Here is a 25,357-nt window from a genome sequence, read left to right as displayed (position 1 = left end):
AGCGAAACGGATATAGAATTGAATATGCAGCTACCCAACCACCATGACTTCTGGATAACATTCCTTGACGCTCACACCCCACCATTGAAATTTCCTACCTCTCTTAATTGGTTCAGGCATTTCTCTGCTGAAATCCAACAAGAAATTGGCCTTATAATGCCCTTTTCCATTACGAGATGTGGCAGAAATTTGAAGATCGCATGCATGCAATGGCCGATGAGCTAATTGATCGGCGTTGAACCGGATGTTCAGCACACACCAAATATCTAAAACATCTGACTGTGACCAAACCTCTCGAGCTGGTTCACCAGAGTTTCAATAAAAACAAGGAAAAGCCTCAAGTGGCCTTAAATGTATGTATAAAACGTTTTCTTTGGGAGACAAGAGTGCCCTAACATGTATTAATTCTCCCATACAATTTTTGTTTTGGTTGTCGTAGGGTATTCTTGTCTAAAAAGAGGCAAAAAAGATGAATGAGAGAAGATTTTCAAATATTAAAATGAAGAAAACTATTAATATTCACAAAGAAAAAGGATAAAATACTTAAAACTTATCCAAAAACGTTGGATTTGATATAATAATAATAAGGTAGTATTTGGATGGTGATAACGCTTGCTTTTCATTTGAAAATATATCAAAATAATATTAATTTTTTTTTTAATTTTTAAAATTTATTTTTTACATCAATAAATTAAAATAATTTAAAAATATATAAAACTAGTTTATAGCATTCAAAAATATTTTTAAACACGAAAACAAACCCACTAGAAAAAGCATAATTTCAATAATTTGAAAAATGCACGTGCAAAATGTAATAGATGCATACGTACGTACTAATAAAATGTATAATCTCTTGGCCTGAAATAATAATGTACGTACGTATTATAATTATTGCTCTCTGAAGTGTGTGTGTGTGTGTGTATATATATATGGATCTCTCCTCTATCGGGGTGGGGGGAGGCGCGTCTCCATTTGTAGGAGAAGCTTTAGATATCTAAATAGATACATGCATGCCTACTACCTGAGCTTTAGATTTGTAGGCTTATATGTGAGGCAAGGGTGGCTAGCCAAAAGTAAATCTGTTGAACGATTTCAAGAATGTCCAAAACATGAGTGACGCACCAAGTTATAAATCAAGAGAACAAGAATAAGCTCTTATTAGTGGAGAAAGGAAAGAGGCTAGACATGGATGGTCGGCTGTGTGGTTCCTTTGTGTGTCTTCAAGGTCCACACACCTAAAGAAATCAGCGTTCACTTTTCATGTTTCCTGGGTTGTTCTCCCTTTGGATGACATTTACGATGTCGATGGCTAGAAAAAATCTACAATATCTAATCTAATCAGCCTCAGAATTTACGAACTTTACATGTAATATAAAACAAGCTTAATTATATAGCAGGTAATTAGAGGATTTTGTTTACATAATAAATATTAATGTTGCATGTATATATATATGTTCACGCACATTTTAAACATAATTATCAGATGCAAATCTTAATTATTTCCCTGATATTGATATTGTTTGTATGTTCATGCTTTCATACATGAAAGAAGCGGAGAGACGCTCATGATCGATCTAGAGTTCAACAAACAGAGCTTACTTTCTTAAGCTAAAAATGCATCGGGAATCATTCAAGGGAAATCAGGATCTTTCACCATATTCTCATGAGCCTGTAAATTCCGCAGTACTGGGATGGGCGCGTCTGTCCTTCGAAGCTGCTGCGAGTGAGACTTCGCCCTGTCGTTTCTCTTGTGTGCAGCTTCAGCAACATCTACTGCTTTCTGACTGTTGCATCCCAACAGGCCGTTTGGGCGGCTTCTTCTGGGCACCGTGGATGCTAAACCCGGATTAATTATGCTATTTCCGACAGCCACCATCTTTTCATCGTAGTCCACTGAAACAGCTGAGAAATCAGCAGCGCTGGCGGTGACTACACTCCATTCAATGCTTCCCTCACTTGGTTCATAGTACCGGCTGGTTGGTGTCATCATGCAGCTAGACATGCCATCAGATGTTTGCTTGGTGAATATAGGCTGTAGATGTGAGCTTCCAGACAGGTTCTCAATCTCGAACAGATCCGAACTGCCATCGCTTTCAATGTCTTCATACATCTGGCAGCTGCTGGCGGAGGTGGGTGGGAGGTTTGGGGATTTTGGGATGGCATCCCAAGCTAGCACCGACAGCTTTCTCTCCAGATTCAGTGCTATATCTTCCTTCTTAATCAAATGGGAGCCGAACACCTCTAGGGATATTCGTGGGTCGTCTTCTATGATCTTCTGTTGATCCCCTCCTTTAAGATTCAGATTTTGCACCCCAGAATTAACGCATGGCAACACAAAGTACTCTCTTCTTTTTGAACCAACACTCGTTCTTTTAAAGCTCGGGCTGTGAAACTCATCTTTCACCTGGATTAGTCTTGATTGAGACTGCTTTCTAGTCCCTTCCGGTCCGATAGGATTGCGAGCAGATTCCCTCCTGAGCTCTTTTCCATGAGTGATCCCTCTGTGACCAATATTTTTATCCGTATAAACAGATTTCTTGTCTGAGCAAGAGCCATTAATGCAGGAAAAGCCTGAGAAGAACCATCTTTCATTGACTTTCTGGTGCCTGGTTGGAGATGAATTTCTCAGGGGATTTGGTAGCAAAGCTTTTTGACTGTTCCAACTCGCTTCAGAACTCACACTTGGAGTTCCTAATCTGCTTCTCGGTCTCATTTGTTGTCGATCAACCGGGTATTCTTTCTCATGCACGTACTTTCCTGCATTAATATTGTCAACGATTCTTGGACCATCATCATCCAGTTTCATATTGAAGTATCTCTCCGCGCCAAAGACGCTGATTTCCCCCTCTTCAGCTTTAGTCCTCTCTGACCTGGCAGGGAGGGAAATCTCTTGGCTTGAAGTGATTTTGGCAGGATGGGTAAACTGCACCGACTGATCTGTCAGCTTAAGTACAAAATTGTCTTCTTGTTTGGTGAGATAAGAAGAAAACGAGGCCTCGTGAAGATCAGGGCTCTTGCTGTCCATAGCACCAGAGATGGGGGAGATTGACTGGCCTAAGAAGCCGGGAATAAATCCTGCGGGAAAGAAAGAAGAGAGCAAATAGATGGTGAGAACACAAGGCACACTTTACAAAGCGATTTTTGAATGATATGGATCAGTTTTTGAAGATTCTAAAGCCATGGCATTAAAAAGGAGGAAGAAATGGTGCTCAAAGTGGGGGCAAGTATAGTAGAGCAGAGTTTGACTAAGAGAAGGTTAAAGATCTCATGGCCGGATTCTTGAGAACAACCAATCTCTTTTTTCTTTTTTTTCAAGTAATTGTAGATGTTCGAGTTCACTTGGAAATTGACAAATCCCTGGGATCTTAAATTAATATTGTAAATTTTAAAAAATAAATCGATCAATAAAGTTACATTGTTAGAATTATATATATATAATTTTTTTTTTGTCAGTTTGCAAGTGCCTTGACTAATTTTACAGATCCTAAAATTAACAATCATATAAATTTTTAGTAACTATCATATTAATAATTATATAATTTAAACTTGAAATTATAAAAAAATAAAATTAATTTTAAATTTTATCATTAAACACTCTATATTAGTAGGGCTTGTAGAGGCTGCAACATATGTGCCTAATACCAATCCTACGTCTACCTGCAATATGTACAAGCTTTGCTGTTAAGGAGAATTGTTTTTATATGTATTTTTTTTAATTTAAATCTTTGATGGAATTTAAAAAGAATTTATCAAGTTCTTCAGAATGCGTCATACTATGTGAAAAGTAAAAGTGGGTTTTCAATATCGTTTGAAAAAAAACTTAGTTTTAATTAATATGTATAAATTTTACTGCGAAATAAAAATTAAAAAAAAATAAAACTTTTATTTTATGCCGTGGTATAATAATCGTTCTAGGGCTAACACTATGTATGGACAACATGTTGACAAGTGGCAGGAGTTAAGATTTGACCATTCTTTGGATAAGCTCTGTTACGTTGATGGGGGCATGAAAGGACCAAATCAATACGTTTATTTATCACTATTAACAGCACTCTTCTCATGTGAAACACATATCCTTACTGTTCTTGATAACACTTGCCAATCCTTATTTTTATAACACTAACAGGAAAACAAAAAAAAAAACCCTAAATAAAGAGAGGATATTTGAATATTTTTTTTTTTCATCATTTAATATTAAATTTATTAAAAATTAAAATTTATTTATTTTTTTCAATTTATTTTTTATGAGGTTATTTCAATTTCATAATGGTCTGCGAGTTTGATGGGTTAACTTGAGTCTTTTTTTTTATGATTGATTTTTTCCCTTAATTTTATTTTTCAATATTGAGTTGATTGAAGTTTAAGTTTCGTGATTTATTTTGATTTATTTTTATAAAGCTATACTCATCTCATGACCTCCAATCATGTGTTTGGAGGGTTAACTTAGGTTCATTAGAGTCATTTTCTAGTCAATTTTTATTTGATTGTTTTTTAATTTCATCTTTTAATATTGGGTTGATTGAGAATTAAGTTTTATATATATATATATATATATATATATTATATATATATTTTTTTTTTTTCTATTAGGCTATTCAGGTCTCACAACCTGGATCACAGGTTTGATAAGTTAAATTAAGTTGAATAAGGTCATTTTTTTTGCTATTTTTTAATATTTTTTCAATTGCATCTTCAACATTAAATTTATTAAAAACATAACTTCATAATTTATTTTAATTTATTTTCTATAAGGTTATTATGATCTCATGATTCAATATGTGAATTAGCAAGTTAACCCGAGTTGACTCGAATTGATCCAATACATTGGCTTAATATTTATATAAAAAAATTATTTTAAATATTTATTTTAAATCAAATTATATTTTTACCGGTCATTCATATTGTTTTTGTATTCATCAAGATAATTAGATCATATCAAATCAATCTACACATACTTTTTTCTTTCTACTAGAAAAAACATTAGCAAACACCTAGATATTTTTTTTAATAAAAAAAATTAATTGAACTCGGTTGTGACAATAATCTAATTTTAAAACTACAAGTATTCGATCCAACTTTTGCTGAAAATTCCAGCCCCCTTCTTCTTTCTTGACGTTGGTGTCTTCCACTACCGGATCATCACCCCTCCGACGACAAAATCACCTCCAAAATCATCATTAAACTAATAATTTAAGTCTTCTTACAAAGCATTTCCAAAAAAAACAAAAAACAAAAAACAAGAAAGCACATTTTTCAAAACTTACCAATCATGTGGGCAGAGAAACAATACCGTAAACATGACGAGGAAAGAGCTGCCAAGATCAACAATTGCTGAAACGATGGTATAAATTAATCTGATCCAGCAAAAATCACGTGGGCAGAGAAACAAGAAAGCACATTTTTCAAAACTTACCAATCATGATATATTCCAATCAATCCACGCTCATGTTTAACACCCAGAGTGTTTTAGCAGATTCTAGAGCTGCAGCAAAGCCTCCCATGCCAGCATTCATGTCCATAAAGCTGCGATACCTCCCTGAGTCTATGGTTTTGTTTATCCTCCGGTTGTCCTCCAGGAGTGCCTCCACAGACACTCCGGGAATGGAGCCACTGGATATTCTGGAAGGAACAGCATTCAGCCTCTCCGAAAATGGCTGCCGTGCTGCACCTAGTGACTTCATCTGTCTCAGGATAAGGAATTGCAAGTTGAACTTGTGATTCATGAGAGTCCCTTGGTGCAAATGGCATGGCTATAACATTCTTTTTGAAAAGGGATGCACCCCAACTTGCAACCTAGGAACCGGAAAAAGCAATTAACGAAATGAAAAACAAAAAAAAAAAAAAAGAGTAAATACCAAACACTCCACGCTGCAGACTAAGCAAACATAGGATCATTAAGAAAAACAGTCACTGATAACATTAAGAGAGAACACTAGAGGAAAATAAGGACCACTGGTATAATTTAACTTACCCCACATCCAGTATCTAATGCAGTTCTAACAATTCCATTATCCATGGGAATTACAGAAGCGAGTTCATTAATATAGGCATTTTGTGATGGAAGAAAATTAGTGTAATAGAAGCTCATGGACAGCAATGCAAAATAGTAAAGCTAAAGAATAAGAAGAAAATTAGAGAGGAAGTATGTCTATTTATACTTAGGTTTATAAATCAAGTGTTTTTTCTTGTGTACATATTTTTTCTGTATGCTTATGTTTATACTTCTAATTATAAATTTATTTATAGATCTAAAATCCAGAAAATCAAATAATTATACTAAGTAACGGAAAACCTATTTTAAATAGGAAAAGTAATTTTATTGACTTAATCAGTTGGCTGATTCTTAATTAATAAACTGGTTCTTTTAATTTTGGACCAACTAACTAATTCCTCTATTTTTTAAGAAAACTAGAAATCTAGTTTATTTTCAATATTCCTCCTTAAACTTAATTTCTTATAACTCTCAACATTTTTTATATTTTGACAAAAACATCATGTTTGAGTGGCTTTGTGAAAATATATGCAATTTGATCTTGGGTCTTCACACACTTGACTTTAACTTTCTTGTTTGTAATACAATCTCGTGAGTAATGAAATATTGTGTCAATTTGCTTACTTCTGTCATAAATACTAGATTATTTGCTATTGCAAGGGATGATGAGTTGTCTATATAAATTTTTGTAGACTTCTCCTATGAAATTTGCAACCATTTCAATAATCTTTTTAGCCATATGAAATGACAAATACATGTTGTAGTATTTACATATTTAGCTTCATAATTTGATAATGTGACTATAAATATCTTCTTTGAACTTCATATGAATAATGTTGTGTCTTCTATGTAAAAGTCTTCTATGTAAAAGACAAAACCTGTAATGCTCTTTCTATTATTTATATCCCTTGCCTAATCACTATTACTATAACCTATAAGATCAAAGTTGTTAGAGTAATCATAGAATAAGCCTAAATTTATTGTATTTTTGATATATCAAAGAATTTGCTTTAAAGTTTTGAGATATAACATAATTGGTATCTCCATAAATGTGATCACAAGCCCTAGATAGGAGGTCATAAAAACAATAGTTTTCATCCAAGCTCCTTGATCATTGCTTGCTTAAAATCTCTAAATATATCTTTGGGTTATTACATGTAAAGATCAAGTCATCCACATACAAGCATACAATAAGAGTATCACTACTCTCTTTAATCTTTATATAGATAACATATTCATAGAGACACTTTACAAATACATTCTTCAAGAAATAACTATTAATATGACTATACCAAGCTCTCGGGGTTTGCTTCAATTAATACAAGGCTTTGTTCAATTTTAATACATTGTCTTTTTGTCCTTTCACTTCATAACTCATATGTTGCTCAATATAGACTTCTTCTTCAAGAAATCTATTTAAAAAGGCTAACTTGACATCTATTTGATATATCTTTTATCTATGTTGGGCAATTGTGGCAATTATAAATCGAAGGGTCTCCAATCTAGCAATTAGAGCAAAAACTTCATCATAGTCAATCCTTTGCTTTTAACAATAGCCTTTTGTTACTAATCTTGTTTTGTACCTCTCCACTTCTCATTTTACAAGATGAGTTTTATTAAGGTGTTTTTAACCTTTTATTTTGCTGAAAAAGTAGATTGAGCCTCAAAAATATTTTTATTTGGGTTGTTTCTTTTTGTTTTTTTGCATGATTAAAAATTGATTTGAGGTTAGAAATGGGTTAATGAAGTCTTTAAAGTTTTTTCAGGTATTTTGAGATGAAAAAAGGTTTAAAATTAATATTTTACATCCTAAAGATTAGGTCTTGATTTTCTAACCATTAAAGGTGGTCAAAATTGAACCAACAAATGATATGTTGTGTGCATTGTAATTTTTTTTTAAAAAAATAAAATTGGGTGGACTACACATCATTCATCCACCTAATTAAAAAAGAAAAACAAAGATGATGGTCAGTTACATAGATCTTTTTTGTTTTAGACCAATAGTTAGCTCACTCAAGCCCAAACATTTACTTTTTTATATATTTTTTTTCTGTGGATTTCAACTTCGATTTGATTGAAATATAAAATTATATTTACAATTTTATTTCATTAAAAATTTTAATTTATTTTCAAATACAACTATATTATTTTTATTACTAGTAAGTGCTCTTTTTAGATGGCCTTTCATGATTGTTTTCTTAGATTTTAAACAATTTTCATTCTAATTAAGTAATTAGATTCATATTTGAAATGTGATTTCATTATATAACATTTAATTTGGTATTTATTTTCAAATAAAATTATAGAAGTTGTTTATAATATTAGCAATATTTTTTAATTATTATATGTGAACATGCTATGCAACTCTTTTTTTGCAAGTTTATGGCCATGGATATTCTATGAAAAATAAAACTTAAATCATTCTAGTTTCTGTGAATATTTTTTTGTTGCTTTTGATGTTTTATTATAATTAAATATGATGCTTATAAAAATTATTTTTCTTATCCAAACAATGAAGAAATGCATGAATTTGAAAAATGAGTTTTGACGGGAAAAAAAAAAAAGAGTACATTTTTCCTCCATAATTTATTTTTTATTTATTAGGCGAGTATTTTTTTTTCCAACATCGTATGATTAGTTGAAAAACAGGTTCAAAAATTTCGACGCGGTAGGGTACGAGCAATATATTATTTTTAATTTCTTAATACATTGGCATCAAAATTATCAAAATATATTGTTTTTTAATTGAAACTTTTGTTTATGTTTTGGATAAGTGATTGTTAAAAAAAGTAATTATTTTATTGAAAAACTTTATGAAAAATAGATCTCATTAATAAAACGAAGAAGTTTTAATTAATAAAATATTTATTTCTTTATTTCAAATATTTTATTTATTCTAATTATTATTTTTAATAAACATCATGCCTTAAAAAACTACATTTTTTATTGAAAAAATGTATTAATAAGAAGAACATGAATTAAATTGGAAAATTATTTTGTTTCAATAAAATTTTAATTATTGCTTTTCTTACAAAAATCAACTTTATTTTTATATAATTAAAAAAAATTTGAAGAACTACGTAATAGATATTTTAATTTGAATATATCTCTTAATTTTTTTATTTAATTTTTAATTTGTATTAATAATTCTTTTTAATATTGTTGATATATATAATTTTCTATTTATTTATTTTATTAAACACATGCACCAGTTTTACAGTTCATAACTAAAAGTTTTCATGATGTTAGAAAACGAGTTAGCGACACCCAAACACTTTTTTTTTTTTTTGTAATAATTTTGTTTCACCCGATTCATATATCTCAAGCAAGCCGGTTCCTGTAATTGTGAAAATAATTACCTGAATGTAATTGTTATATGATTTGCTTCTTGCTCGAGCATTGAAAGTTTTGTCCATAATGGTATCATGCATCTTAGAATCATATGCTGTAGATAATTTGATTATAATAAAGTAATGCAATTATCATGCTTTATGATCTTTATGTTTAATATAACACTTCTGCTCCCAATTTTTTCATGTCAAAATAATCCCAAAAAACATCTTGGTTTTTTGCATAATTTTAGTATTAGTGCTAATGTGCATCAATTTCCTACACAAATCATATGAACAAAAATAAAATCAACAAACATTTGGAAAAAAATCTAATTAACTTAAAAAGTAAGAAAAACATGCTAAATTTCCTACACAATTTTGTGTTTCCAATCTATTTTACAAATATAGAATTGATTAGTGGCATACAATGAACTTTCTATAGTCTATTGGAAAACGCACGCCCGAAATCTATCAAGATTATCCAAATTCAATCTGCGCCATCCATTTAATTAATCCAACGCCAAACAACTCCTCGAATCCGTAATCGTATCCCCAAGAGACTCCATCGACTACAACTGAATTAAAAGAACACAAGTATCAACTTTAACCGGAAAACAGAATAAGCGAAATTTGAAGGCTCAAACCCTCTCAAGTCCACCGTAACAAAATGACTCCGTCTGTTGTCTTCAAATTCTTCACCGCACTCCAGCACTCCTCCCTCGAGCATCCAAAATTACTCCATTCCCACACAACCCCCAACTCCCCTTTAACATACCGCCGCTTCCGAATCACAGCCGGCAAGTCTAGTCCCAAGCTCCACCGCAACCTCAGAGTAGCCGTCATCGGCGGAGGCCCTGCCGGCGGTTCCGCCGCGGAAACGTTAGCCAAAGGAGGCATTGAGACATACCTCATCGAACGGAAGCTGTACAACTGCAAGCCATGCGGTGGTGCCATCCCTTTGTGCATGGTGGGTGAGTGAGTTCGACCTCCCGTTGGACATTATAGATCGGAGACTGACCAAGATGAAGATGATCTCTCCATCTAATTTCGCCGTGGATATTGGGAAAACTTTGAAACCTCACGAGTACATCGGCATGGTGAGCCGTGAGGTGCTTGATGCTTACTTGAGAGAAAGAGCGTCAAAGAATGGGGCTAAAGTAATAAATGGTTTGTTCTTGAAGATGGACATTCCTAACAAAGGTAGTTAAAATATAAACACTCCCTATGTCTTGCACTATACTGAGTATGATGGGAAGAAAGGCGCAACCGGAGAAAAGAAGACTTTGGAGGTTGACGCGGTGATTGGTGCTGATGGGGCAAATTCCAAGTCTATTGATGCTGGTGATTACGACTACGCTATTGCTTTCCAGGTATTCTTATTACTACTATTTCTCATTAGTAGCTTGATACTACTCTACTCTATTTTATTTTGGCAACATTTTCTGACACTACTTTAATGAGATCAGTTCTTTTCAGTTCAGTAATGAATTGCGTTGAATTTGTTACTTAAATCTTATATCGAATTGTGGAAAATGCTTGATTTCACAACCTTTGCATTCTTATTGTTACGCGAGGTGCGATCAATCGTTCTTGTTCTTGCTCTTGTTTGATGACAGAAACTATACTTTCTAGTCTCAATTTGCACCAGAGGTCCTTCAAACTAACAATAATATGCTATAACATCGAATTTTGTTAGAGGATTGTCATAATTTCAATATTAACTTTTAGATTTCGTGATATGGGAGCTTTTACCTTTAAGTATTCTCTAATACAGGAACGATACTCTGACAAACAATTATGTTGTGAAGATACAACTAAAAATGTCAAGCATTTTGTACCAGTAGTTAGTTGTTATTGATGGTATAATGTAATTGACGAATACACACACAAAAAAAGAATTTCATAGCTGCCATGGATACTATTGTATTGCCTTGGTAATTTTGGTTCTTGTTTGCCATATAACTAATTTTATGGTTGCCCGGATGAGTTATTACTACATTCTTCCAATTGTTTCTGTACATAGACATCTTAGATAAAATGTTTACAGAAGCTTCTGACATACATTGCTTTATTTATGCTTCCACAATTGGATTTGGCTCAAACATTATTGCATTGAACTAATGGATGATCAATTCCTCCTCTGTTGATGTTCTTAAATTCACCTCGGGTTATTGTTTTCCTTGTATGTACAGGAGAGGATAAAAATTCGCAATGATAAAATGATGTACTATGAGGATTTAGCTGAGATGTATGTTGGTGATGATGTCTCGCCAGACTTGTACGCGTGGGTCTTCCCCAAATGCGACCATGTTGCTGTTGGAACTGGAACGGTGACTCACAAAGGTGACATCAAAAAATTCCAAGAAGCCACAAGAAACAGAGCCAGGGACAAGATCCTTGGTGGTAAGATTATACGAGTGGAAGTACACCCAATACCAGAACACCCCCAACCTCACCCGATACCAGAACACCCCCGACCTCGCAGATTATTAGGTAGAGTAGCGCAAGGTGGTGATGCAGCTGGGTATGTAACCAAATGCTCAGGTGAGGGTATCTATTTTGCAGCAAAGAGTGGTAGAATGTGTGCAGAGGCAATAGTTGAGGGTTCAGAGAATGGAAAGAGGATGGTGGATGAAAGTGACTTGAGGAAATATCTGGAGAAATGGAACAAGACATATTGGCCTCCATATAAGGTGTTGGATGTGTTGCAGAAAGTTTTCTACAGATCGAAGCCAGCTAGAGAAGCTTTTGTAGAGAAGTGCGCAGATGAGTACGTGCAAAAGATGACTTTTGATAGTTATTTGTACAAGAGGGTAGCGCCTGGGAACCCTTTGGAGGATTTGAAGCTGGCTGTGAATACCATTGGGAGCCTGGTGAGGGCTAATGCACTGAGAAGGGAAATGGAGAAGCTTAGCGTATGAGATGAAAAACCATGTAATTAAGAGGCTTGTTTCTTCACCCATCTCTACCTCTACGAGAGACTGACCATCTTAAATTAACGGCTCCCTTCTTGAACCTACGCAAGATGAAATCTGTATTTTCGCACTGTTGTCCAAATATAAACTAGGGAGCAGTAGTCAACTTACCCGTGCCTTGCACTTTTAATGTAAAACGTTTTAATTATAAATTCAAAAACTGAACTGATATATATATATATATATATATATATATATATATATATATATATATATTACTAGTTAGATGACCCGTGCGATGCCGCGGGTCAATTTTTTTTATATAAAAAATATAAAAAAACCTAAGATCTAAAAGTATTAGGTATTTTTACAAAACTATACCCAAAAGTTTTAGGTTTGGTTACAACGCCTGATGTAAGAGTAATATTTATAATATTAATAATAATATTAAACTTGCATGATCCAAGTTTAAGTGAGTTTGGCTGCAATAACAAACTTAATAACCTTAGATGTGGGTTTGGCTGCAAGGTTGTATCATAAAAGTGTGATAATTAAATTAGATTAAGTAAAAAGAAAAAAAATATAGAAAAAAAAAATCAACATAAAGAAAATAACTAATAAAAAAAAAATTTAAATTAACCAGGTTAACCCTTTAAACCAGGTTAATCCGTCAAACATTGGATTTGTGTCATGAAAGTTTAATAACTAAATAGAAAAAAACAATTAACGGGTTAACCCCGAATTAACTGGGCTAGCCTGTTAAACCCGAGATTCATGTCATGAAAGTTTGATAACTATATAAACAAAAATTTAACATTAACAAATTAAAATAAAATAAAACAAATAATTAAAAAAAAAACTAAAACAAACAAAAGTCATCGGTTTTCACTATGGACTGTACTTTATAGTCCATAATCAATGGCGTAAAAAAGAAAAAAAAGAAAAAAAACCTAACTGAGTTGAAAGAAAAAAAAAACCTATAGGAAGAAAAAAAAACTAATAAAGAAAAACAAAAAAAAATCTAAATTAACTGGGTAACCCGTTAAACCTGAGATCCGTGTTATGAAAGTCTAATAACTTAATAGAAAGAATTTTAATATCAACAAACTAAATTTTAAAAAAAAAATTAGTTAAAAAGGGAAAAAGAAAAAAGAAAAAACCTATATGGAGAAAAAAAACTAATGAAAAAAAGAAAAAAAATCTGAATTAACTGGGCTAACCTGTCAAACATGAGATCTATGTCATGAAAGTCTTATAACTAAATAGAAAAAAAAAATTAACATAAACAAACCAAATTAAAAAAAAAAGTAAAGAAAAAAAAAAACAAAACGCATCAACCTTTTCACTATGGACTGTATTGTGCAACCTAGAGTAAAAAACACAAAAACGAGAAAAAAAATACTAAAGACATCAGTCGATAACTAAATAGAAAAAAAAAATTAATATTAATGAACTAAATTAAACAAAAAAATATTAATTAAAAATAAAAAGAAAGAAAAAAGCTATAAGAAGAAAAAAACTAATGAAGAAAAAGGAAAACAAAATCTAAATTAAAATTGGTTTAACCCTTCAAACCATGTTAACCCATCAAATATAGGATTCACGTCATGAAAGTTTGATAACTAAATAGAAAAAAAAAATTGACAGGTTAACCCAAAATTAACTCGGTTAACCTGTGAAACCAGGTTAACCCGTCAAACTCGGGATATGTGTCATGAAAGTCTAATAATTAAATAGAAAAAAATTTAACATTAACAAACTAAACTAAACAAAAAAAATTATTTAAAAAGAAAAAAAAAAAAAAAAAAAAAAAAAACTTCGGGTTACCTTGTCAAACCAGGTTAACTCGTTAAACCCGGTTAACCGGTAAAACCTGAGATATGAATCATAAGAGTTTGATAACTAAATAGAAAGAAATTTAATATTAACAAACTAAACTAAACAAAAAAAATTAATTAAAAAAAAAGCAAAAAAAAAAAACTCCGGGTTAACTCGTCAAATCAGGTTAACCCGTTAAACCAGGGATCCGTTTCATGAAAATATGATAACTAAATCAAAAAAAAAAATTACCATTAACAAAAAAAATGGACGGGTTAACCTAGAATTAAGTGGGTTAACCCGTGAAACCTAGGATATGTGTCATGAAAGTCTGATAACTAAATAGAAAGAAATTTAACATTAACAAACTAAAGTAAACGAATAAAATTAATTAAAAAAAAATCTAGGTTAACTTGTTAAACCCGGGATCAGTATCATGATAATTTGATAACTAAATACAAAAAATTAATATTAACAAACTAAATAAAAAAATTATGAAAATAAAAAAAAAAAAAGAAAGAAGAAAAAAAATAAAAGGCATAGAAAACAAAAAAAAAATAAAAAAAAATAGTTTTTTAAAGAAAAAAACAGTTCAAAAAACAAAACAAAAAAGTTAAAAAAAAATATACTTAGCCTTTCATTGTGGATTGCTACAGTAAAAAGATGAGCAGTTTTAGTGTGTGTGTGTTTTATATATATCGAGAATTATAATGTAAAAAAAGTTATTACTGCAATGTTGTGGGTAAATATGGTAGAAGAACATGACAATATTGAAGGGGAGTTTATGACAATATTGCAGGTGTATCTCATTGTATCGTGAAATTTTTAATTGACAAACATAAAGATATTTATGTTGAATGAAATAAATTTTAAAATATATGAATTAATAAATTGAGAAAGAGTTATTAATGTTAATTAAATGTTAAAATAAAAAAATAAAATTTTATCTTAAAGAATTTTATCAAGTTAAAACTTTGGTTTTGTGAATGATCAATTCTTTGTTCTTAAAAATTTATTGTTTTTCATTTAATGTAAACAAGTGGTATCTACAAGTTTCATGAGATTTTAATAACACTACCTTGTTTGGATGACTTCTGCACAAAGTCCATGATCTTAAGGAAATATAACTAAAAAATCTCGTACAAAGACTAAAATTAAACATAAGATTTAGAGGGGGGAAAATAAAATAGAAGAGAATATGCTAAAAAAAAAATAGAGGTAAAGGAGAGTGTAAACTCTAAAAAATCTGTGTTAAAATACTCTTTTTCAATCATTTTTTTATAGAGGATTTTGAAACTTAAATTGATAAAGAATTAATTTAGTAACCACTAGAATTCATTTCCACTATTATCAAACTTAATTATCCTTTACAAACTAGAATTTAATTTGAAAGTTTTTTATTTAAATGTGATATTTTTGCTTGAATAAAAATTATCTAAAAACTATTTAGGTTTAAGAAATTATTCATTCTATTTATTCATGGGATGGGAAAGCAAAAAAGAATTTTTTATACGTCAAGTAATTATAAAATCAAAATCAAGCTCAAAAATAGGTTGGCAAAAAAAAAAATTTCTTTGTTATATAAAATTTTCTTTTTATAATAAATCTAAACTAAAGCCCGAGCCAAGCCTCGCACAAAACCACTCGTGGTTTAGGTCCAAAACTCACTTTTTTTAGGTCGTCTTCCTTTTAAAATATTAGGTGATTATTGGGTTCAATTTTAACTCTTGATGTTTCCACTATATAAACAACAATAAAATCTTGTTTCATTCCTATATAGGATGGAGTTTTTTAGTTTCACAAAACTATATTGATTAAGAGTTATTTGAGATGAGTTTTTCATTTATCCATAATTTATTTTTATTATATCAATCTTCCATATTAAAAAGTTTATGTTGGAGATTAAATTTTAATAAAAGTTTAACACCAAAAGTAAGTGAATCTGACTTTAAATTTGCCATTAAATGTGTCTATTAACCATGTTTTAAGATAAAATTTTCAACAATCCTCATATGAATGAAAATTATCTTACCAATATAAAATACTTGAAAATTCATAAAGAGGTATTGATTTGGTGGATCACTACATTTAGATAAATAACTTTTGATTTTGAACATTATTTAATGAAATATTATCGGATTTATTCAGCTAAGTTATGATTATGTTGTCTTGAACTATTCAGTTTTTTTATGTAAATCAATACATTAGTATTCATATAGTTTTCTACCTTGATATTTTTTTGGTTTTCATTGTTTTGTTCATTTTAGCTCTGAACAACTCCTAGATTTATGTGTGCTAAAAAATTAAGTATTTTTTTAAATTCTTAAAAAAATGACTGTATTTCTCACTCATTTAGATGGTCTTTTATTTAGACTATTCTACTATACTCTATTTGGTATACCAATATATAAAAATATTAAATAGCACAACCCACCTTGAGCACACTACAACTAGTAACATTATTATCATAGGAAAAGACAAGAAATTTATTAATTTTCAAGTGCTATTGAAAATGTTATATAACTTAGTTTTCTTTTTAATATAGATCTTCAAATCTCCAGTCAACTAGGTAGGGTTATTGTCATTAAACTCTTTTATTTTTAAAAGTTTTTAAGCATATTTTCTTTGATCAATTATTCACAAACTCTCTCAATAAACCTTTCGTCAGCAAATTCATAATTTTTTCCTTTGACTTTACATAATTAATGAGAATAATATCATTTGAAAAAAATTGTTTAAGGATATTATTTATATGATATATATGTTTAGATTTATCATTATACATATTGCTTTGTGCCCTACCAATTACAAACTGACTATCATAATGGATATAAATTATTGGCATTGGTTTTGACCAACTTAAAATATCCTCTCACAAATTCCAAAGTCACTCGTCTTCCTATCTAGCTATTTCAAGAGCAAAATTTTTGATTTTATCGTGGATCTTGTAATACATATTTGCTTGGAGGATTTCAATGATTTATTTGCTCTATCGAATGTGAAGATATATCCACTAGTGAATTTTGAATCTTTAATGTCATATTTAATTGACATCATTATACCCTTCTAGTACCAACAAGTAACAACTATAGTGTAAACAATAGTCCAAGGTATACCTTAATTATTTAAGTACCCTTTTTATTTCTTCTTGATGATCCATACTCACATTACAAATAAATCTATTTAGTTTCCTAGTCGAGTATGCAATATTAGGTTTTATGCAATTAATAATATATATCAAGCTTCTAATTATTCGACAGTATTCCATTTAGTTTATTCCTTTCATTTATTTTTTATAAATATACATACTTATGTCCATTAATGTTTTAACTATGTTATTATCACATTTAGAAAATTCATCAAGAATTTTCTCAACATATGATTGAGACAATACCAATTCATTAGATGTTCTAATAATTTGTTTGTATTCATAGTATAATATCTGCAATATCCAAGTCTTTCATGTTAAACTTATTAGTTAACATTTTCTTAGTAGACTTAATCATGTATTCATTATTATCAAAATAAACATATCATCCACATAGATACATATAGTGCATAACCTTTAAATGTGTTTTTCATATAAATATATTTATCAACTTTGTTGTTTTTTTAATTCATTTGACAATATAACCTTGTTAAAATTTTCATCCCATTATTTAGGTTCTTATTTAAAACCATATAATAATTTGATAAGCGTTCAAACTTTCTTTTCTTGACTATTAATAACAAACCCCTCGAGTTTTTCCATATAAATCTCTTTATCAATGTCATCATTTAAGACAATTGTTTTTACATCTATTTAATATATTTCAAGCTTGTTAATACATATAATAACTATTAATATATGTTCGTATAAAAGCTATTCTTTATACAGGTGATTGTAGGTCAAAATAGTCCACACTTTCTATTTGTTGAATCCTTTAACTACAAGTTTTGCTTTATATTTGTCAATAGTTTCATCAACTTTTATATTTCTTTTAAATATCCACTTATGACCTAATGTTTTTCTTTTAGGTGGAAGACCCACTAGTTTCCATGTATTATTAGTCATAATAAATTCTATTTTATTATTAACTATCTCCTTTGAATTCAAAGCTTCGGGATAGAAGATTACCTCAAAGTATGTCCAAAGGTTCATTTTCTAACAAGTATATTAGAAAATTATGACCAAATATTTTAGTTGTTTTTTTCTTTTTACTCCTTATAGGCTCAACTTCATCGTCTCCTGATCGATAATGATTATTTGATATAGCTTCAATTGTTCTCTTATATGATTGATTTTCTTATGCTTTATTTAATGGAAAAACATCTTTAAAGAATATAACATTTCTTAATTTTATTATAGTATTAGGATGCATGTCCTCAATACTTGACTTGTATATAAAAAATCAATGTGCTCTACTATTAGAAGCATATCTAATGAAAACATATTCCAAAATTTTAGGTCATAGCTTGACCTTTTTTTTTTTTTTTTTGATCAAGCACTATCATACTTGCAAGACACCCCCACACTTGAGGGATTTGTAGTAATGTCGTTTCCTTTTTTCACAATTCATATGATATCTTCTTTAACTTTTTTATAGGATACTTTGTTAAATATATAATTGGCAATCAGAATTGCTTTTCCCTACAAGTTTTAAGAGATTTTTTATTTTATCAACATGAAATTTATTATTTATTTTAATGTTTGGTTTTGACATTTCACAATGTCATTTTATTGAAGTGAATAAGGATCAATAGTTTAGTGTATTGTTGTAACCCATTTTTGGGTCCCCACATAAAAATAATAATACTAATAATAAATATATAAATATATAGCCGAAATAAATTAGAAAAATAATAGGAGGCTGGAGCGCTCAGAAAATGGTCAGAAAAATTGATTAAGGAAGTTAAAAATACAAAGATTGAAATTTTGACAGTATTTACTTGAATGATGAAAGCCTTGTTGGAAAAGAAAATTTAATTTGAGGAGAAAAATCCAAAATTGAATGTTTATGGACTCAATTGGATTTTATTGAAAGTTTAATTGAATTTATAGAGAGTTTAATTTCAAGAAAAAATAATTTTTAAGTCAATTTGAGCTTTAATTCAAAGAAATTAAAGTTTTTGGGTCAAATTATAATTTTTAAGAGTTGATTTGGTCAAATCAGAGGCTTAATTGCATAAATATTGAAGTTTAATGACCAATTAAGAACCTAATTAAGGAAATCCAAAACCAAGGATCAAATTGCAAATGTGTGTAAATAGAGGGGTTGTAATTAACCAAATAAGGGGCTAAATTCAAGAAATTGAAAGTTTATTGATCAATTAAGGGTCAAATTGCATAAATCAGAGACAAAGGACCAAAATGAAAAAGACCACCAACTATAAGGTCGTCGATTGAAGTTGGAAGGGATATAATTGAATTAATTCTTAAAATCAAAATTACATTTTAAGGACTTAAAAGAACAAAGGATAAATTGAGGACTGATTTGAAAATTGACGTGTTTTGACGCTGTTTTTTATTTAAATGAAACAGCATGCTTTGTTTAAAATGACGCCGTTTCATGTTTTTTTTTAAAAAAACAAAACAGTGTCATTTTAAATGACACTGTTCGTCCTCCTTTTTCCCCTGAACGTGCAGCAAGGGAATGGCACTAGGGAATGGCACTGTTTCTTCGAAACAACGCTGCATTTATATAAATTAATTTTATGTGAAACAACTCATGTATGTATCAACTAGATATCGTTATCTGACATAAAAAAATCAAGAAACAATTCATATAAATGCATACTATAAAAACAATATATAAAGCATTAAGTGTACTATTGTTATCCTGCATCTAAAAGTTATGATACAACCCATGTAAATATAAACTATAAAAAAATAAAATATAAGACATTAGTTATCTCACATTGAAATTTTAGAAGAACATTTCATGTAGATATAAGCTACACATAATTATTCTATATAGAAAAATTAAAAAATAATTAATGTGAATATAAAGTATAAAAAACATATATGAGACTAGGTATTCATAAATTAATTTTAAGATATACAAGTCTCAACTTAATGAGGCCGAGTCACTCGACTCACGAATTAACTTAACCTCCAAAGGCGCGCCAGATTTCTTAATCATGGTGTGCAGAGCATCAAATCTTTGACTCGTCAAGATGCTAGACTTCAAACATATTCTCGTAAGGGACGAGTTTGGGGATCACAACAATTCTTTGTAAGTAATTTATTTATCAAAGAATTAATACATAAACTTAGTAAAATCATTATGCCTCAATATTGTGCTTAGTATCATCAGTCATCTACAAACCCTAGATATTCAATGGTGTTAATATTATCACCCAATTATTTTTTTTTTTCATTTTTTGAACTTAAAGAATTATTCTAAAAAACATGTGACTTTAAGAATTTATAAATCATATTGGTTAATTTATATCTCAAAAATACGGCAGAATTTAACAAAAACAGCACAGTAACCAGTTCCCAAACATTGATTTTGCCTCACAATACAGCACAGAACAATATAGTAACCACAACCCGCAAAACATAGATTCTCCGCTTGCTCTAAAATAAACTCCTTCATCACTTTCTCAGCTTTTATCTGAAACTATAGGTTAATGAATCATTGAATGTCAAATAAATAAATCAATTTATAAAAATTACAAGAACAACCAAGGGATCTCATGCTTTTATCTATAAAACCAACAAATTTTATTGAAAACCATTTTGTTTGATTTAAAAATTAATTAATTGTTGGTTTTTTACAACAAAAAGTTTAATGTTTCTGGTTTCAATTATTAAAAAAAAAAAAAACAGAACAAAACGATTAAATAAACAATAGATCGAGTAACCAAAAAAATAAAAGCATGAGATCCATCTACCAGGCACTTGGAGTTGGCCTCAGTTCGTGGGAACCAGATCCAGCACAAGGCAACCAACCATTTTCTGGTGAAACACAAACCAAAACAACATGCAAAATGCAGGTGTTCAAGATTTGTCGACATATTCTTTAGAGGTTATAGTTTGATTTGTTGAGACCAAATTCTTATCATAAATAAGCTGACTCAACTGGATTCTCACTCCCATCCATAATTGGGGAACAAGGGCTCCTCTGCACTAGGCTTAAGATCTTGGATTGTGCTATTGATCATAGGCTAACAGAACACAACTACTTTGACATATTTCCTTGCATCTAAAAGCGTAAATTCATTGACATTGGGTTTTGCAAGGCCTTGCAAATCATCCCCATCTAGTTTCCAGTTTCTATAGGCTACAGCTAAATGCATTCCATACATATCTCCCTGACAACTTGAATCTCAAATAGCCAAACTCAGTCATAACAAGCAAATTATTACTGTGAAGATGACAACAGCAAATCCAACCAGCAAGCAAAAGGAGTAAAAATCAAAAGACATGAAATAAACAGAATAAAAAACAAAATGAAATGACTTCCAAAAATTGATTCAAAGGGAAAGATTATATTTTCACCTGAAATAGTTGATGTCAAATTTCAAGAATGGACAAAAACCGTGTTATAATTTTGTCAGATTGTCTCCCTCATAAAACCGACACAGTATTCATTCCCTTCCTAAAATGGATTCTCCTCTCCTATAATTGCAACAACCAAAGGAGAAGAAGCCATTTTAGGAAGAGGAATGAACAACGTGCCCAGAGAGAAAAAGAAGCAGCCAGGAACAAGGGATTAGGGTTTTCCTTGCTTTCGATTGCTTTTATGCTTGCAAATATATAGGGCGTACCTACTACCCTCACGACCGTCCACATCGAAACGACACCGTTATCATCTTCTCCTGATTTACTTATATGTTTTCCGACACGACAACGTTCCACTTAGAGGTGGCGTCAGCTACATTTATTTCAATTTCTTCTCATCCTCCTTTCCAAATTCCATTTTCTAGGCAAAAATTTCAATTCTAAACCATAAAATAAAGTTGCCGTTCTTGCATTTACGATGCGTTTATCTTGTATAAAATATTTTATAAAAAAAATTGTGTTTATTTTCTGTAATATAGTGTATAAAAAAATTATTAAATATTTATTTGTTAGAAAATATTTTTTAATTTATAAAATATTAATATATTTTAAATTACCATTTACCAAACATCAAATCGTAAAACTTATGTAAAATCGTTTAGCTTACAATATTTTACATCTAGAATATTTGGAAATATTACTTATTAGTTCAAATTTCAAAATTAAAAGACAAGTAAATTCTATTATAATTTCTTTTTATCAATAAGTTCACTGTTTAAATTTCTTTTCCAAAGTAATTCAATTTTCGTTTTACTTATAATATCCTCTAAAGTATGAACTATCTCTTCTTCTTTTTTGCTATAAAAATGAAATTAAATAAAACAAGACCTGTTTTTGGAAGAAACCTCCACAACACAGCAACTTATTTAATTGATAATTTCATAACATGGATTTATTTCAAAGAAATTTAACTTCCTAAAAGTTTATTCAACTGTCTATCTTAAAACACAACACTTAAAATGGTCAAATATGTGTTTTTCTGTTGTTGTTTTTTAATTATTTATTTTTAGAATAATATGCTTTTTAAAGTTGATAGTAAAAATAGTCTTAAATATGTAAGTATCAAAACATAAAATATACGTAAATCTACCATCTTTTTTAGATTAATGGTTTTCCAGTAACACTTTTTTTTTTTTTTTTGGATTCGAGGAAACCCCACCCTCCGGAAAGCGCACTTTGTGGGCCCAGATAAGCGAGTAAAACCCCGGCTGTCCCAGGCTCTTACAAGAAATGCACGCCCTAACTCGAACTCAAGACCTGCTGTGCAGATCTCAAACCCTTTGCCACCACGCTACACCCCTTGGGGACTTCTCTCCTTTCTACAAACACATCAAATAAATGGGAATGGTTTTCCAGTAACACGTGCATTAGTAGATGAGATTATAATTTCGCCTGAATTTAATAGATATTAATCCTAACTAACCAAATAGGTAGGGAATTTAATAGAGATAATGTAAAATTTAAATATGAAAAATAAAGTTTTGGATTTGATATGGATATTGCTTTACCCGGTCTAAAATACATAAATAACCTTAAAATATTTAAAAAAATTACATCTATACCAAGTATATGCATAGAGAGAGAGAGAGAAAGAATTTACGGTTTCTCCTCATTCTTCGCTAAAAGTCAATAACAACAAAACATCCTTGTTTTTCTTAACTATCGGTGTTGCTAGGATTGGCCCAGATACATCTTTTAGCATCATTATTCCTCATCTTTTGGCACTATGAACTTAAAAATTACCTTGTGATTGTTACATGGATAGTCTCTGCTTGATGAACATATATTTTATCTCTTTGTATTTTTTGCCCCCGACATGAAAATGGAACCACCAAAATTTAAATATAACATGGAGAATGGAGTCACCGTATAATTTCTTAAAAAGATCAAGAATTCTAAAATATACATTAACTTCAAAGATTTAAAGGGTTAGTTATACTTAAAAGAAGATAAAAATCACTCTTATTATAATCTTTTTAAGAAAAGATTCCTTTAACTATTTGTTTATCCTAAATTTTTTTTATGCATGCAATTAACTATTTAAAATATTTTTATGTGCCGAATAAAGAAGTTGGAGTTTTTATAGATATAATTATCGGAATTGCCTTGATAGTTCAGTCACTTTATAAAATGGCACCAACAAAGATGATTGAGCTAAAGATTTAACTTCAGGAGCTACTAGATAAAGGGGTTTATTTGACCTAAAAATTTCCTGTTGCAAGCTCTAATATTATTCGTGAAGAAAAAAGATAGTACCTTTCGACTTTACATTGATTATAGACAGTTGAATAGAGTGATAATATAAAAAAAAAACTCATTTAAAAATATCTATGACCATAATGTTTTACTGATGACTTTTAGTATTCTTTTGTAATTTTTCCTTTAATGTTTTTTTGTTGTCTTTTTTGTGAGTTTCCTTTTCTGTTATTATTATTATTGTATAATTCAATAAAGTTATTAAACCTTATTAGACGAATAACAAGGGTTACAATTTGGGCATTTTAATCCAAGTGGACCCTGATTAAGCCAAAATGTTGTTTTTTTAATTTTAAAAAAAATATTAGAACGATGTCATCTTGAATATTTTTAAGTCAAACAAAGATTTGATAGGATCGACTGAGTCATGTATAGGGCATGCTTGGTTGATTGAGTCATACAAGGTTAACTCTCATTCGGTTTAATCCAAAACCCAACTTAGATTAGAAATCAAATCGGCAAATCATCAGGATGACCTATTAGATTAGCATGTTATCATGTTTACCTTTTAGTCTAAGTTTAATAATATTATCAAAAAAAATTAGTGCATGGACAATCTTACTAGTGTAACCTAATAGCAATAGGTCGTTTTATTGAATAAATTATCCTTACTTTTTCTATCATTTATAAAACTATCATCGATCATATAAATAAATAAATAAATAAAATCAATGTAGTCTTAAATTTATATACTCATTTTCAATCCCATCTAAGACTTATAAATTTATCAATTAAGTTTTGAATATTTCCTACATTTCTCAATCAGTTTTGTTTATTAGTTTTCTCCAATATTTAAAGTGTATTGTGTTTAATTATTCATTAAAAATTGTCTATTTGAAGAAAAAATTGACAAAAACTTAATGACTTTTATTGTTTTTTTGTAATGCACATATTTTATGCACTATACAATTTGTTGAATATTTTTTAAAAGACTTGATTGTGAATTTCTTGAAATGATTGATAAAATTTATAGGTCTGTAATTTCATTAAATTTAATTGAGAATGAGTATATACATTAACAAAAAACTAAAAAAAGGAGGTGAATTCACTATTCACCTCATCGCATAACATTTTTTACAAGAATAATGTTTTTTTTTAATTTATATTTTTTTTCTCAATTTTATTTTTTAATATTGAGCTTATTGGAAACTGATCTTCATAATTTGTTTTTATTTTTTTTCTATATGTTTATTATAGTTTCATGATCCGAGTTTCGAGTTTAACACCTAGGTTGATTTTTGGGTTTCTTTTTTAATTAATTTTTTATTTTTATTTTATCATTCAACATTGGGTTAATTAAGAATTGTGCTTCACAATTGATTTTGATTTTCTTTCTATGAGGTTATTTCGATCTTATGATCTAGATTGCGGTTTTGGTAGTTTAACCTCAATTGACTCGATTTTTTTAGGTTTTTTTTTTAATTTATTTTTAAAATTTTATCATTCAATATTGAGTTAATTGAGATTTATGCTTAATAATTTGTAATAATTTTCT

General features: G+C 29.9%; 1 protein-coding gene, 1 long non-coding RNA gene and 1 pseudogene across 2 annotated transcripts; 1 reads left to right on the top strand and 2 right to left on the bottom strand.

Moving 5' to 3' along the window:
- Window positions 1-1,410: 1,410 nt before the first annotated feature.
- Window positions 1,411-3,287, bottom strand: LOC118033374 (protein PHYTOCHROME KINASE SUBSTRATE 3-like). The gene has a single exon (XM_035038331.2). It carries the CDS (start codon window positions 3,023-3,025, stop codon window positions 1,631-1,633), a length of 1,395 nt encoding a protein of 464 aa, XP_034894222.1. The 5' UTR covers window positions 3,026-3,287; the 3' UTR covers window positions 1,411-1,630.
- A 6,579-nt stretch (window positions 3,288-9,866) lies between these two features.
- On the top strand, window positions 9,867-12,405 carry LOC118033375 (geranylgeranyl diphosphate reductase, chloroplastic-like; annotated as a pseudogene).
- An 8,044-nt stretch (window positions 12,406-20,449) lies between these two features.
- LOC140954622 (uncharacterized) lies at window positions 20,450-21,766 on the bottom strand. Its single transcript, XR_012168044.1, has 2 exons — window positions 21,544-21,766; window positions 20,450-21,409 (listed from the first exon to the last, which is right to left on the bottom strand). It is a non-coding gene; the product is annotated as an uncharacterized lncRNA (long non-coding RNA).
- Window positions 21,767-25,357: the final 3,591 nt, after the last annotated feature.

This window comes from Populus alba, chromosome 15 (genome assembly GCF_005239225.2).
Source record: "Populus alba chromosome 15, ASM523922v2, whole genome shotgun sequence".
Taxonomy (NCBI): domain Eukaryota; kingdom Viridiplantae; phylum Streptophyta; class Magnoliopsida; order Malpighiales; family Salicaceae; genus Populus; species Populus alba.
This window is presented reverse-complemented; position numbering and strand designations above follow the sequence as displayed.

What these genes read in the sequence shown, in the direction of transcription:
- LOC118033374 (XM_035038331.2), bottom strand. Translation starts at nt 3,025, where the DNA reads ATGGACAGCAAGAGCCCTGATCTTCACGAGGCCTCGTTTTCTTCTTAT.